Raw genomic sequence first — 14,730 nt, 5'->3', positions numbered from 1 at the left:
TCACAAGGTGGGGGAGGGGGCAAAGGTTTTGGGAGCGATGAAGAATGTGTGGAAGGAGACAACGTTATCTCAGAGAGCAAAAATGGGTATTTTTGAAGGAACAGTAGTTCCAACAATACTATATGACTGTGAGGCATGGGCTATAGATAGTGTTGTACAGAGGAGGGTGGATGTGTTAGAAATGGAATGTTTAAGGACAATATGTGGTGTGAGGTGGTTTGGTCATGTAAGTAATGAAAGGGAAAGGGAGATGTGTGGAAATAAAAAGTGTGGTTGAAAGAGCAAAAGAGGGTGTGTTGAAATGGTTTGGACATACGGAGGATATATATATCAGAGGTGGAGGGAACAAGGAGAAGAGGGAGACCAAATTGGAGGTGGAAGGATGGAGTGAAAAAGATTCTGAGCAAGGGGCCTGAACATACAGGAGGGTGAGAGTTCTGCGAGGAATAGAGTAAATTGGAATGATGTGGTATACCGGGGTCTACATGCTCTTAGTGGGCTGAACCAGGGCATGTGAAATGTCTGGGGCAAACCATAAAAAGGTCTGTGGAGCCTGGATGTGGATAGTGAGCTGTGGTTTCGGTGCATAACACATGACAGCTAGAGACTGAGTGTGAACAAATGTGGCCATTTTTGTCTGTTTTCCTGGCAATACCTCACTGAAGCAGGGTGTTGCAATGCTGTTTCCATTTGCTGCTAAGTCCATTCCCAGATATCTAAAACACTTCAATTCCTCCAATTTTTCTCCATTCAAACTTACATCCCATTAACTTGTCCCTCAACCCTACTGAACCTAACAACCTTGCTCTTATTCACATTTACTCCTAACTTTCTCCTTTCACACACTTTTCCAAATTCAGTCACCAACTTCTGCAGTTTCTCAACCAATTCAGCCACCAGAGCTGTAACATTGGCAAACAACTGACTCACTTCCCAGAGACTATCATCCCTGACAGACTGCTTACTTGCCCCTCTCTCAAAAACTCTTGCATTTACCTACCTAGCCATCCCATCCATAAACAAATTAAACAACCATGGGGACATCACACACCCCTGCCACAGACTGACCTTCACTGGGAACCAATCACTCTCCTCTCTTCCTACTCGTACACATGCCTTACATCCTCGGTAAAAACTTTTCACTGCTTCTAGCAGCTTGACCTTCCACAAAGCATCTCTATCAACCCTATCATATGCCTTCTCCAGATCCATAAATGTTATATATGTATTTATCTGTTTTTCTAAGTATTTCTCACATTTTTCAAAGCAAGTACCTGATCAACACATCCTCTATCACTTCTGAAACCACACGACTCTTCCCCAATCTGATGCTCTGTACATGCCTTCATCCTCTCAATCGATACCCTTCCATATAATTTCCTAGGGATACTCAACAAACTTATGCCTCTGTAGTTTGAACACTCATCTTTATCCCCATTGCCTTTGTACTATGGCACTATGCATGCATTCCGTCAATCCTCAGGCACTTCACCATGATCCATACATATACTGAATATCCTTACCAAGCAATCAACAACACAGTCACCCCCTTTCTTAATAAATTCGACTGCAATACCATCCAAACCCGCCACCTAGCTGGATTTCATCTTCCACAGAGCTTTCACTACCTCTTCTCTCTTAACCAAACCATTCTTCCTGACCCTCTCACTTCATGCATCACCCTGACCAAAACACCCTACATCTGCCACTCTATCATCAAACACATTCAATAAACCTTTAAAAGACTCACTCCATCTCCTCGCTATCTGTTATCACTTCCCACCTTGCCCCCCCTTCACTGATGTTCTCATTTGTTTTCTTGTCTTACAAACATCATTCACCTCCTTCCAAGACATCTTTTTATTCTCCCTCAAGTTTAATGATACTCTCTCACCCCAGCTCTCATGTGCACTCTTTTTCAAGCCTTACACCTTCCTGTGCCACTTTCTTTTATACAACTCACAGTCATTTGCACTACTTCTTTGTAAGTATTGTTCAAATGCCTCTTTTCTTTTTTCACTAACAACTTTACTTCATCCCACCACTTACTACTCTTTCTAATTTGCCCACCTCCCACCTTTCTCATACCACATGCATCTTTTGCACATGCCATCACTGCTTCCCTAAATACACCCCATTCCTCACCCATTTCCCTTACATTATCTGCTCTCACCTTTTGCCATTCTACACTCAATCTTTCCTGGTATTTCCTCACACAAGTCTCCTTTCCAAGCTCGCTTACTCTCACCACTCTCTTATCCCTAACATTTTCTCTTTTTTTTTTGAAAACCTCCACAAATCTTTACCTTCGCCTCCACAAGATAGTGATCAGACATCCCTCCAGCTGCCCCTCAGCACATTAACATTCCTGGGGATAGGGGATAAAGAATACTTCCCATGTATTCCCTGCAAGTTGCAAAAGATGACTAAAAGGGGGGGAGTGGGGAGCTGGAAATCCTCCCCTCCCATTTTCAATTTTCCAAAAGAGGGAACAGAGAAGGGGGCCAAGTAAGGATATTCCCTCTGAGGTTCAGTCCTCTGTTCTTAGCGCTACCTCGCTAACACAAGAAATGCGAATATGTAAGGGTGGGTTGGGCCATTCCTCGTCTGTTTCCTTGCACTACCTCACTGACGTGGGAGATGGCGATTAAGTATTATGAATGAAAGAAAAAATATTTTTATCTTATTATACTTAACTGCAATCTCACACATTAGAAAGGTAGTGCAAGGAAACAGACGAGAAACGGCCCAACCCACCCACATACACATGTATATGCATAAACGCCCACACACGCACATATAACGTATACATACATATACATACACAGACATATACATATATATACATGTACATATCCATACTTGCTGCCTTCATCCATTCCTGTTGCCACCCCGCCACACACGAAATAGCATCCCCCCCTCCAGTGAGGCAGTGCCAGAAACTGACAAAAAAGGCCACATTCGTTCACACTCAGTCTCTAGCTGTCATGTGTAATGTACCCACAGACCTTTCCATGGTTTATCCCTGACATTTGACATGCCCTGGTTCAATCCACTGACAGCACATCAACCCCAGTATACATCATTCCAATTCACTCTATTCCTTGCAAGCCTTTCCCCTTTTGTATGTTCAGGCCCCGATCGCTCAAAATCTTTTTCACTCCATCCTTCCACCTCCAATTTGGTCTCCCGCTTCTTGTTCCCTCCACCTCATTCTCTCCATTTCCAGCCTATCTACCCTCTTCTTTTCCTTAGCGTTCAAGGCCTATGATTAAATCCATACAAAACTGTCAAAAATAGTCTACTTTCTAATATAATTTAGGTCTAAGACCATTTGCCACCCCCCAGATATCATGATGAAGGTGAAATCAGGGTGCATAAACCCCATTTAGGGAGTAAAATGGTGCCTTGACCACCTTTGAGCAAATACCTTCTTTGATGCTCACAGGGCTTAGTCCCAACATGAGAAGGAAGATGAAAAATAGGAAGCTACATTTTTCAAAGAAGCTACATAATGAAAGAATCCATAAAATCACTACGGAGATACAAGCATAAGTAATGTGATATGTTATTTGAAAGTATACGTTATAACTTAAAAGAGCCAAGGTGGTAAAATGGAAGTAGATTCAACTTAAATGTAGCTAATCCTACTCATAAATATAGCCAACAGTGGACCTTGGTGAGATTTGTCTACAATCACACTACTTCCCAATCTATTTGAAATATATAGAAAATTCTGAATGGAGCATTCAGAAATGAAACAGACCACAAACATCAAAATCAGATAAAGTGCAGAAGAGACCAACCTTGAAATCCTGCAGGTCTTGTGAGAGATGTTCTAGGCTAAGATTGTGCACCAAGACCATATAGCCACCCGTGGTACACATTACCAGCTTACTGCAGTCTGGAGTTAGTCGCATCCTCATTAATCCTTGCATCTTGAATAGTTCTGTTGATAGCAAGCCTTCTTCTGTGTACCTATCATGATAAATATAATAATCAATTTCAAAATCGCTGAGTGAACAGCTGCAGAACTCAAGATAGTGACTCACAAAAGGACTACAATAAAACCACAACTGACAGTTGCTCAGCATGGAATAGTTAAAAATATAAAAACTATGAGATGTGGCCAGGGAGGATGCTACTTCATGTGTGGTGGGATGGCAACAGGAATGGATGAAGGTAGCAAGTATGGATAGGCACATGTGTATACATGTCTGTGTATGTATATGTATACATTGAAATATGTATGTACATGTGCGTGCATGGGCGTTTATGTATATACATGTGTATGTAGGTGGGTTGGCCCATTCCTCGTCTGTTTCCTTGCACTACCTCGTTAATGCAGGAGACAGCAGTTAAGTATAATAAAAAACACATATATATATTATATCATGTATATTTATTAAACTTTGTCGCTGTCTCCCACGTTAGTGAGGAAGTGCAAGGAAACAGACGAAAGCCTTGCAGGCTTTCATCTTCAGCAAAGTTTGCACTACCTCTTCTCTGTTCACTAAATCATTCTCCCTGACCCTCTCACTTCGCACACCATCCCGACCAAAACACCCTATACCTGCCACTCTAACATCAAACACATTCATCAAATCTTCAAAATATTCACTCCATCTCCTCATTTCATCACTACCTGTTATTGCCTCCCCATTTGCCCCCTTCACCGATGTTCTCTTCATAGATTCCCAATTAGTGATTGGGACGTGCAGGAAGGTCTAACTACTTTCTAATATTTGTGCTTCTCTATTGAAGTTAAAAAAGACTACACATAAGGGGTGTTTGTCGGTAAGTGACCTACTCTACATGTTGACAGTGAAAGAAGTGTAAGAATTGAAGTAAGATCGTATGGACATAATAAGAGGAAGATTCAGATCAGACTGCTGATAGCATAGGTAGAAGTAAGTAGAGAGGTGGCAGTAAGATGATGGTTCGACATATGACCTTACCGAACCGAAGCACAATGACCTCCCAGCACCGCTCAACCTTCCAGTACGGCCTGTCAGACGGGAGCAATGGGCAACCCCGCCAAGGCATCCACCACCCGCCCGACAACCCCCCCCTCCTCAGGAACTGGTACCTGCCCGGGAGCCACAGGAGAACAGCCTAGTCCCGCACACCCTAAGCCAACAAGGGGGAGATGACCTTTAACCTGCCCGGCGGCCGACACCAGATGGACAAGGCAGGCCCGATTATTACCCTGTGCTCTTGGACCACATTCGGTAGAGGGAATGCGTCCAGGTTAGGGCTTTGACACTGCACACCTCCAGGTCCCGGTGTGTCAGCCCTAACCCAATGAGAGCACTCGCACTTTCTTGGCACCATGCACCTCGCCAGTTGACTGTGGCAGATGTTAGGTGCACGGTGTCTTTACCGGTTAGATCCCGTACGCCCTGTAGGACTTCTGGGGTGCCGTAGTAGCTGCACTTATGTTGGTGTGCAGCTAAAAGTGCGAGGTGGACTCCAGAAACCTGGGTATCAATTACCCAGGCCTCTGTACCTTTGGAAGCCACGATGTCCGGCTTCCAAAAGGACCCTGCAATAGGAATGCGAGGCTCGCAGACGTGCCCCCTCTGCCTCAGCCGTCCGGCCAAATAGGCATTGATATTATCGTGCCTTCTGACTCGACCCCCATGGGTACGAGGACACATCTGTACGATGTGTCCAAGTGTCCCAGGTTTGCGACAGGTGTCACAGAGGCCATTGATCTCGGGCCGGCCTCTGGACGCCGTGGCTGGGGTCGGCAGTGAGCCTATCCTGACTTGGACAGCCTTCACGTAGTCAGAACCGGACAGAAATCAGTTCCCGCTAGTGACCCATCTGCTAACCTGAGGCACGGCAGCAGATGGAGCGAGAGCCACTCCGTCAACGGTACTGACTAGATGAGACCTCCATGCATGCAGGCGTCTGGTCTTATTACTCACCTGCCGACCAGCAATGCATGTGGATCCGGCCTAGCGCTGCAGTTTGCTCAACACTGCAGGCTCCCGGACTGCCGCATGAATCACCAGGTCGGTCGAGATGAGTAATTTCTCGAACTGCGCTTGTTTATTCAGACGGACGGTCGAGACAAAGTCCGGTATACCTAACCCACCATCTCCAGCTGCCGAGTGAAAGTAAGCGCAAGGCACGTCATGGGCAAGGCGTAGCCAGCGGCGAACCGCCACTTGCACCTGCCTGTCCATGCGTGCTAGCTGCGTCTTATACACTTCACCTAGCACTAGTCAATGCATGAGCTTAGGCACCAAGTGTCCCACGAGCATCGTAATCCTTTGCTGAGGTTTTAGAGGGGCTCTGGTGATGTTCAGGAGCCCCTCTTCTAGCAGGGCACCGTAGGATTTTCGCCGCCCCTTAGATCCGACTAGGACGCCTAGGTACTTGTATTCGTCCTCAGCATTCATGGAACCGACAGCGCTGCCTAAGACTTGAACGTCCTCTGTTCGTTGACGTACCAAGTCTTACGTTTGCTGTCGACCTCCATGCTGAGGGTACGACACTTTCCCGGATTAACGTGAAGTCCCCCCCCCCCAAGGGTCTCAGCCATTACATCTATTGCCTTCTGGAGGCCAGTGGGCATCTGTGCCACCAGAACCAAATCATCGGCAAACGCCAATGCTGATATTCGTTGGTCACCTAATCTTACCCCCACGCCAGTCTCTTTTACCCTTGTGATTCCCTCGTCAATCACAAGGTTAAAAAGGATAGGCGATAGGGTGTCACCCTGTTTGACCCCACGAGTCATGTTCACCTTGTCTGCCATCTCGTCGCTTCCTTCAATATGGGTGAAGGCTCAGTCATATGACGACATGATATATGCCCTGACGGGGGCTGGGATGCCCTTCCGCGACATGGCCCGCTCGATAGTGCTATGATTAACACTATCGAATGCTTTGGCCATGTCAAGGAATGCCAGGTGCACACCGTGGGCGTGTGCCCACGGACGACCGACGATCGCATCCAAGATCGTGAGGTTCTCAAGGCATCCGTCTATAGGGATGAATGCCTTTTGTGCATCATCAATCTGGATGAGGCTCGAGATGCGGCTGCTTAAGATCTTATGAAGCAGACGGACTATGGCACAAGAGATAGCGATTGGCCTATAGTCCTTGGATTCAGTCGGATTAGGTACCTTTGGTATTAGCACTGTGCGGTTGGCCTTCAGTGGTTCTGGTAGGGTGGACGTAGCCATCCACAGGTTAAATGTTTTGGCAAGAATCCTTGGGGGGATGGACTTCAGTAATCTCGTTGAAATCCCATCAGATCCAGGGGCAGATGTCTGAGTGGCTTTGAGGTGGTGTGCAACCTCGCCTACGGTGACAACCTCTGCTAGTTGTCCACACTCCGGGTCAAAATCGGTTATTGCACGTGTGTCCAGCTCAGACGGCCGAGAGAAGAGAGCTCCCCAAAAGGGATTGAGGCGGTCCGGCCCAACCGAGGTTGGCGGTACCTCCCAGTCGCCTTTCAAGACCAGTTCAGCGGCCAAAGACCTATTTTCACGAGAGCCTCTGTACATTCTGGTATTGTTCTCTTCTAAGCCGGTTTCCACGCAAAGGAACCTCCTCTGCTTGGCGTACACGGCCAGAATTCTCTCGGTCTCAAACTATCTCCACCACGATTGGGACGGTCGTCGGGTGAGCGACAGGAGCTTACCACATGAGTGGCATGCTCTGCGGCTCCCCTGATAGCGGCAAGGCTGTCACCCCAACGCAAATGGTCCAGGGCTCCATTTAGGATGTCCTCGCCCCACGATGGACTTGTGGGGCCAGGTCCTAAAGAGTCAACATACGCGACAGTCTCCGCCACAAAGGAAGCAATTGTCTGGGGTTGTTGGGAATCCGCAGAACAACGGGGACAGTTAAAACCGTGGGAGGGATGATCGTCTCACCACTGGAATCCGCTCCCACGGACATCCCTGTACGCGGAGCATCTTCCAAAATGCTGCCCCGCGGTGTGCTTTGCCTTGTGGGTGGGACACGCCTCGCAGTCGGCTCCCCATCCATCACCTCGCCTTCGTCGTCTTCGTGTAGTGGATTAATATTTGAGATCAGTTCCTGAACCCTGGTCTTATACGACGCCTTGCGTCGGAGACCTCTGATCGCTTCAACCATCCTAGAAGGAACAATCTCCCGCAACTGCTGGTTCAAGCCCTGTCCGGCAACTAAAGAGGGACCAGCTGCCATCTCGGCCTCAGCCCTGGTGAGAAGCTCCACCTCCTTGTCAGACCATCGAGCCTTAGACACGACATGCCTGGTCGCTAGCTCCCGGTGAAAGGAGCTAGCATGTGCCTGCCTTTCATGGACCCTACGGCCCCGAAAGCTGGCAAAGGTCCTCCCACAATGTGGGCAAGTGGGTGAACGGTCGTCGTCCGCTCCCACGTGACTGTAGCTGGTACCCGACATATCAACAGAGGCTGGCACGCTATTCACTGAGGAATGGGTTATGCGTGACGGGTACCACGAAGCAAAAACCCGTGACAAGGGTGGACGCTCCGGCTTTAGTCGCACAGTACTACCGCCCAAAGGACGTGGAGGACTGCAGTCAGTTGGTGGACACTGCCGCTGCACTTCAGTTCTTTTGTCTTACATACTTTATTTACCTCCTTCCAAAACATCTTTTGTTATCCCTAAAATCTAATGATACTCTCTCACCCTAACTCTTATTTGCCCTCTTTTTCACCTCTTGCAGCTTTCTCTTAACCCCCTGCTGCTTTCTTTTATACATCTCCCGGTCATTTACACTACTTCCCTGCAAAAATTGTCCAAACTCCTCTCTCTTCTCTCACTAACAATCTTGCTTTTTCATCCCACCATTCACTACCCTTTCTAATCTGCCCACCTCCCACCTTTCTCATTCCACATGCATCTTTTGCACAAACCATCACTGCTTCCCTAAATATATCCTATTTCTCCCAATCCCCTTATGTCATTTGCTCTCACCTTTTGCCATTCTGCACTTAATCTCTCCTGGTATTTCCTCACACAAGTCTCCTTTCCAAGCTCACTTACTCTCACCACTCTCTTCTCCCCAACATTCTCTCTTCTTTTCTGAAAACCTTTACAAATCTTCATCTTCGCCTCCACAAGATAGAGATCAGACATCCCTCCAGCTGCCTCTCTCAGCGCATTAACATCCAAAAGTCTCTCTTTTACACACCTATCAATTAACATGTAATCCAATAATGCCCTCTGGCCATCTCTTCTACTCACATACATATACTTAAGTATATCTCATTTTAACAAGGTATTCCCAATCACCAGTCCTTTTTCAGCACACAAATTCACATGCTCTTCACCATTTCCATTTACAACCCTGAACACCCCATTTACACTAATTATACCCTCAACTGCCACATTACTCACCTTTGCATTCAAATCACCCATCACTATAACCCAGTCTCGTGCATCAAAGCTGCTAATATACACACAGATATATACATAAATGCCCATACATGTAAATATACATACACATACATATCAACATATACATACATATATATACACATGTACATATTCATACTTGCTTGCCTTGAATCAATTCCCAGCACAACCCTGCCCCATAGGAAACAGCATCACTACCCCCACTTCAGCGAGGTAGCGCCACGAAAACAGAAAAAAAAAGGCCGCAATTGTTCACACTCAGTCTGTAGCCGTCATGTGTAATGCACCGAAACCACAGCTCCCTACCATCATCTAGGCCCCACAGACCTTTCCACGGTTTACCCCAGATTTTTCACATGCCTTGGTTCAGTCCACTGAGAGCACGTCGACCCCGGTATACCACACAGTTCCAATTCACTCCACTCCAGTATGCTCAGGCCCCGATCACTCAAAATCTTTTTCACTCCATCCTTTCACTTCCAATTTGGTCTCCAGCTTTTCCTTGTTCCCTTCACCTCTGACACATATCATCTTTGTCAATCTTTCTTCACTCATTCTCTCCGTATGCCCAAACCATTTCAACACACCCTCTTCTGCTCTCTCAACTGCACTCTTTTTATTTCCACACATCTCTCTTACCCTTTCATTACTTACTCAACCAAACCATCAAACACCACATATTGCCCTAAAATATTCTATGCAAATCATACATTCATACTAGGAATCACATTAAATGCTGGTAGATAATCTCTGCCTTGGAATCATATGCCAACATTTACAACCACCTGATCTGCTTGTCCATGTCAACAAAATCCTTTAACATTATGCTACACCTTCAAAGATGTTGTATTAATATCAATGCACAAAAGGGAGAACTATATCATCAACGAACTTCTCACTGAAAAGGAGTCCATGATTTCCTAACTAATGATTCTAGTACAACCTTAAAGCTGCAGCAGCCCTAAAAAAGTGGGCCTGGAATTATACAATCAAAAAAATACCTTCACTCTCATCACCTTGCTTCTCTTCTACCTCTTATTAAACTCTGTCAAGTGATGTTCAACTGCAATGTTCATCAACTCTGCAATTTCATGATATCAACACTTACCCATTAATATCCCATCCAAGGATTTTGCCATCAAAGCCTGATGTCACCAGGATCCCATCAGCTGCAGAGTACTCGATGTTCTTGACCCAGTTACTGTGACCCTTAAGGAGACGAATGCGTCTCTTAAGGTTGCGAACATCCCACAATGCAACTGTGTGATCATCGCTGCATGAGGCAAACACACGAGAATCTAGGAACCTGAGACAGACATAATTCACTTTAATACATTTGTTTTACTAAATGACAGTTGTAAGTGCACAGACCATAGGTAAGGTGAAGAGAGACAATGATTAAGTATATACATTATAAACGTTTGATCTGAATCAACTAGACAGCATGCAGATGACTAAAAATGAGTCAATCTATGTTAAAAAAGAAAACTAAAGCTACAGCAAACTTTCAGTTGATATCTGAAGTCAAATTCCAACACTAACGAGAGAAAAAATCAAGTACCATAAAAAAAAATGGCCACTAGACACAAATTACTAATGTCTGCCACACCACAGTAAATACAACCAGGATGACATGGTAAACTAAAATGTTCCTGTGATACCACTGTGCTTCTACGAAGGTTGTATGTCAAGCTACCGACCTGACATTAACTCTAATAACTCATGGGTAGCGTTCTAATTAGACAGGTTGAGATGACCACACCACATGCCACAACCAAAATGGCAAGGCTAAGATTTAGACCCGATATGCACAACAACAAAACTATTTCACACTATATATCTAAAAAGCCAGTGTGAAATATACACATGACCATGTTTTCTCTTAGGATGTTTTCTGTTGCTGAACTATGAAGCTGTATCCATCATAACTACTCCCCTGCATTTTACGTGACGACATTTCAAGTTAGAGGAGGAATGTTAGATGTGACAGGCATACTGGCTGAAAGAAAGTTCCTTGTGGGGGTTTTAAACAATGCACTTGGTGCATGCTACCATAAACAGCAATAAGTTACAAAGACTCCATGTATCTTATATTAAGCATGAACTTTAATGCATTAATCTAACAGTAACAGTTGAGTATTCACATCATAGCATATTATAATTCTAAAAAAAGCATGATCTGCCCTACTTTTCCCCATAGGGCATGATAATCATGTCTTGATTTGTCTGACGTAGTATCTTGTTTTTGTTTTTTTGGAAAACTGGTAATTCCTTGATCTACATAGTAACATTTGCTTAAAACATGGAATCACAGTGGTGAAAAGTGCCTTTATGCTATTAGCAATCTTCCTTTTCATTTTAAACACTTGAAGGAATGACAAAATAGCTGACAAAATTTCTAAAGACTGACTCCTTGGAAATAAAATTCAGATAAAAAAAAATAAACACACAAACCCTTAATCAAAAGTTTCACAAATGCTTTTAAAATACTTGAATAATCTAGTCATAATTATGTTCTAACATTTACCTAATCATAATTACATTTTAGCACATATAACCATTTCACTGCAGATGGTTAAATGAAATATTCACCTCCAGTCACATGAACATTAAATACCATATGAAATCAAATCAATATAACACAAAGTAGATACTTGTTTTCATCAGATTTTCAAATTTAGATTAGTATTGATAATCAAACTGTCAATCAAATATAATGTTTTGTCTTAATACTACAATGAATAATGCAGCAATAAATCACATCTCCATGTTAACCATGTTTGAATTTTACGATCACAAACCAGGTTTCCAAAATTCCAGTCAATACAGTAATGAGGATAACACTCCAAAAAACAACTTTTAAATTTCTACAAATTGCAATATATCAGTAGCCTGAATTATTCAATGAAAATATGTCTTTTCTTGCTGGAATCAGCCTTTGCTATGTCAACTATTCCCTTGGTAAAAACTAAGTTAATTCAAGGATTTTTTCACAAATCTATTACAACTACAGTCATAGTCATACATGCAATTTATCATGTTTTTTCAAATCACAACTACAATGTCTTACAAGTAATTATCCAAAATTGTAACCTCCTTCATAACACTGCAAGTTAAAAACATGAGGGAATCATGAGAGAGATGAAAAGTGATGAGGATTGCATGAGGTTACAATGGGATCTAAACAGACTCCAAAATTGGTCTTTAATTTGGTTGATGAAATCTAAAATTCAGCCGTAGCAAATGTAAAGCAATAAGGATGAGAGAAAGTGAAAGATGGCCTCAATATGATTATCACCTCAGGAAGTAAGCTTCACAATTCTATGTGCTAGAGAAACTCGGGAGTAGACATTGTCCCTAACCCGTCGCCAAAGTTCCATATAAAGAGAACAGTCAAGGAGACAAACTGCCCGTTGGCAAATACCAGAACAGCTTTCAAGCATACGGAAAAAGAAATATTTAGCAAGCTATTCATATCCAACATAAGACCAAAACTAGAACATGCTTCTCACATTTGGTCATCGCACCTAAAATAGCACAAAGAATTCACTAAGAAGATTCAGAGGAGGGCAACAAAGATGGTACCCAGACTCAAGAAAGTTAAGCTACAGGGAAAGGCTTAAAGCTTTAAATCTACCCACCTTAGAGAAAAGAAAGAAAAGTATAGGGTGACCTCATCACAACCTTTAAGTGAGGCTGACAAAGTGGACAGTGGACAGTACTTGCTGAGATATAGGGATACAGGAACCAGAAGACGTAACATGAAATTGAGTAAGAAACTGTGAAGAAATACTCTTATGAGTATGTAAAGAAATACTCTTATGGTACAAGAGTGGTGGATGAATGAGTAGGTAGTAGAAGCTAAGCAGCCAACACCCAGGGAGGTATGTTACCAGTACTACCCACCTAGCTATCAGGAGGGTTAGTGACAGTTGCATAGTGAGCCAGCACTTCAGTTGTCAAGTTGCACTCCTCTAACCCAGATAGCTGTCTTTCCTTTCTGCCTCACTCACAGGTGGACTACTGACTTTCTGTCCACAAACATACAATCTCTCCTAGTTACACATAACACTTGACAACACTTAACTCACATGGCTCATTCTCTGTAACTCTAGATTTTCCAGTGGTGAGCATGATGCACCAGCCCTGCCTTGTGGCAAAATGATAGGAGCAGTAAATAACAGTAGTAGGTAGAAACAATTTGGCAGGAGCATTAGGTAGAAGTAGTAGGCAGGAGCATTAGGAAGACACGTTGCAACTCTCTTAGAGTTGCAACGGATTGTCACTTGCTCTTATAACGCCTCACAGCCAAGTAATTCAAGTGATTGCACACTTTAAGCCCTAGCTTCGTTGATTGGATTTCCAGTATATTCCAACCAACAGCTGAGAGTCAGAAGTTGTCCAGCTAAGCTTACTGGTACAGTAGGGCAACTACCAAAGGGCAATCCCAGGACTGAAGCACAGCGGCAGTGTCCAACAACTGACTGCAGTCCTCTACTTCCTCCGGGCGGTAGTACTGTACGACTAGAGCCGGAGCGTCCACCCTTGTCACGGGTTTTCGCTTCGTGGTACCCATCACGCATAACCCATTCCTCAGTGAATAGCGTGCCAGCCTCTGTTGGTATGTCGGGTACCAGCTACAGTCACGGGGGAACAGGACGAAGACCGTTCACCCACTTGCCCACATTGTGGGAAGACCTTTGCCAGCTTTTGGGGCCGTAGGGTCCATGAAAGGCAGGCACATGCTAGCTCCTTTCACCAGGAGCTGGCGACCAGGCATGTCGTGTCTAAGGCTCGATGGTCTGACGAGGAGGTGGAGCTTCTCGCCAGGGCTGAGGCTGGGATGGCAGCTGGTCCCTCTTTAGTTGCCGGAGAGGGCTTGAACCAGCAGTTGCGGGAGATTGTTCCTTCTAGGATGGTCGAAGTGATCAAAGGTCTACGACACAAAGCATCGTATAAGACCAGGGTTCAGGAACTGATCTCAAACATTAATCCACTACATGAAGACGAAGAAGGCAAGGTGACAGATGGGGTGCCGACTGCGAGGCGTGTCCCACCCACAAGGCAAAGCACACCGCAGGGCAGCATTTCAGAAGATGCCCCAAGTACAGGGATGTCCATGGGAGCAGATTCCAGTGGTGAGACGATCATCCCTCCCACGGTTCTAACTGTCCCCGTTGTCCCGCGGGTTCCCCAACAACCCCAGACAATTGCTTCCTTTGTGGCAGAGACTGTCGCATATGTCGACACTTTGGGAGCGGGCCCCACAAGTCCATTGTGGGTGAAGACATCCTAAATGGAGCCCTCGACCATTTGCGTCAGGGTGGCAGCCTTGCCGCTATCA

The 14,730-nt window shown here is 44.8% G+C and overlaps 1 protein-coding gene across 3 annotated transcripts in view; it reads right to left on the bottom strand.

Moving 5' to 3' along the window:
• LOC139758997 (DDB1- and CUL4-associated factor 10 homolog) overlaps positions 1–14,730 on the bottom strand; it is a 45,459-nt gene that overhangs the window by 13,095 nt on the left and 17,634 nt on the right. For all 3 annotated transcript variants that reach the window (XM_071680880.1, XM_071680878.1, XM_071680881.1), the window contains exons 3-4: positions 10,495–10,692; positions 3,807–3,978 (exon numbers count right to left, since the gene is read on the bottom strand). In XM_071680880.1, the coding sequence (XP_071536981.1) occupies positions 3,807–3,978; positions 10,495–10,692 (370 nt within the window). The remainder of the gene's footprint in view (positions 1–3,806; positions 3,979–10,494; positions 10,693–14,730) is intronic.

The sequence above is a fragment of the Panulirus ornatus genome, chromosome 32 (genome assembly GCF_036320965.1).
Source record: "Panulirus ornatus isolate Po-2019 chromosome 32, ASM3632096v1, whole genome shotgun sequence".
Lineage (NCBI taxonomy): Eukaryota > Metazoa > Arthropoda > Malacostraca > Decapoda > Palinuridae > Panulirus > Panulirus ornatus.
The sequence above is the reverse complement of the archived record's forward strand: the minus strand, read 5'-3'. Positions and strand labels throughout refer to the sequence as shown.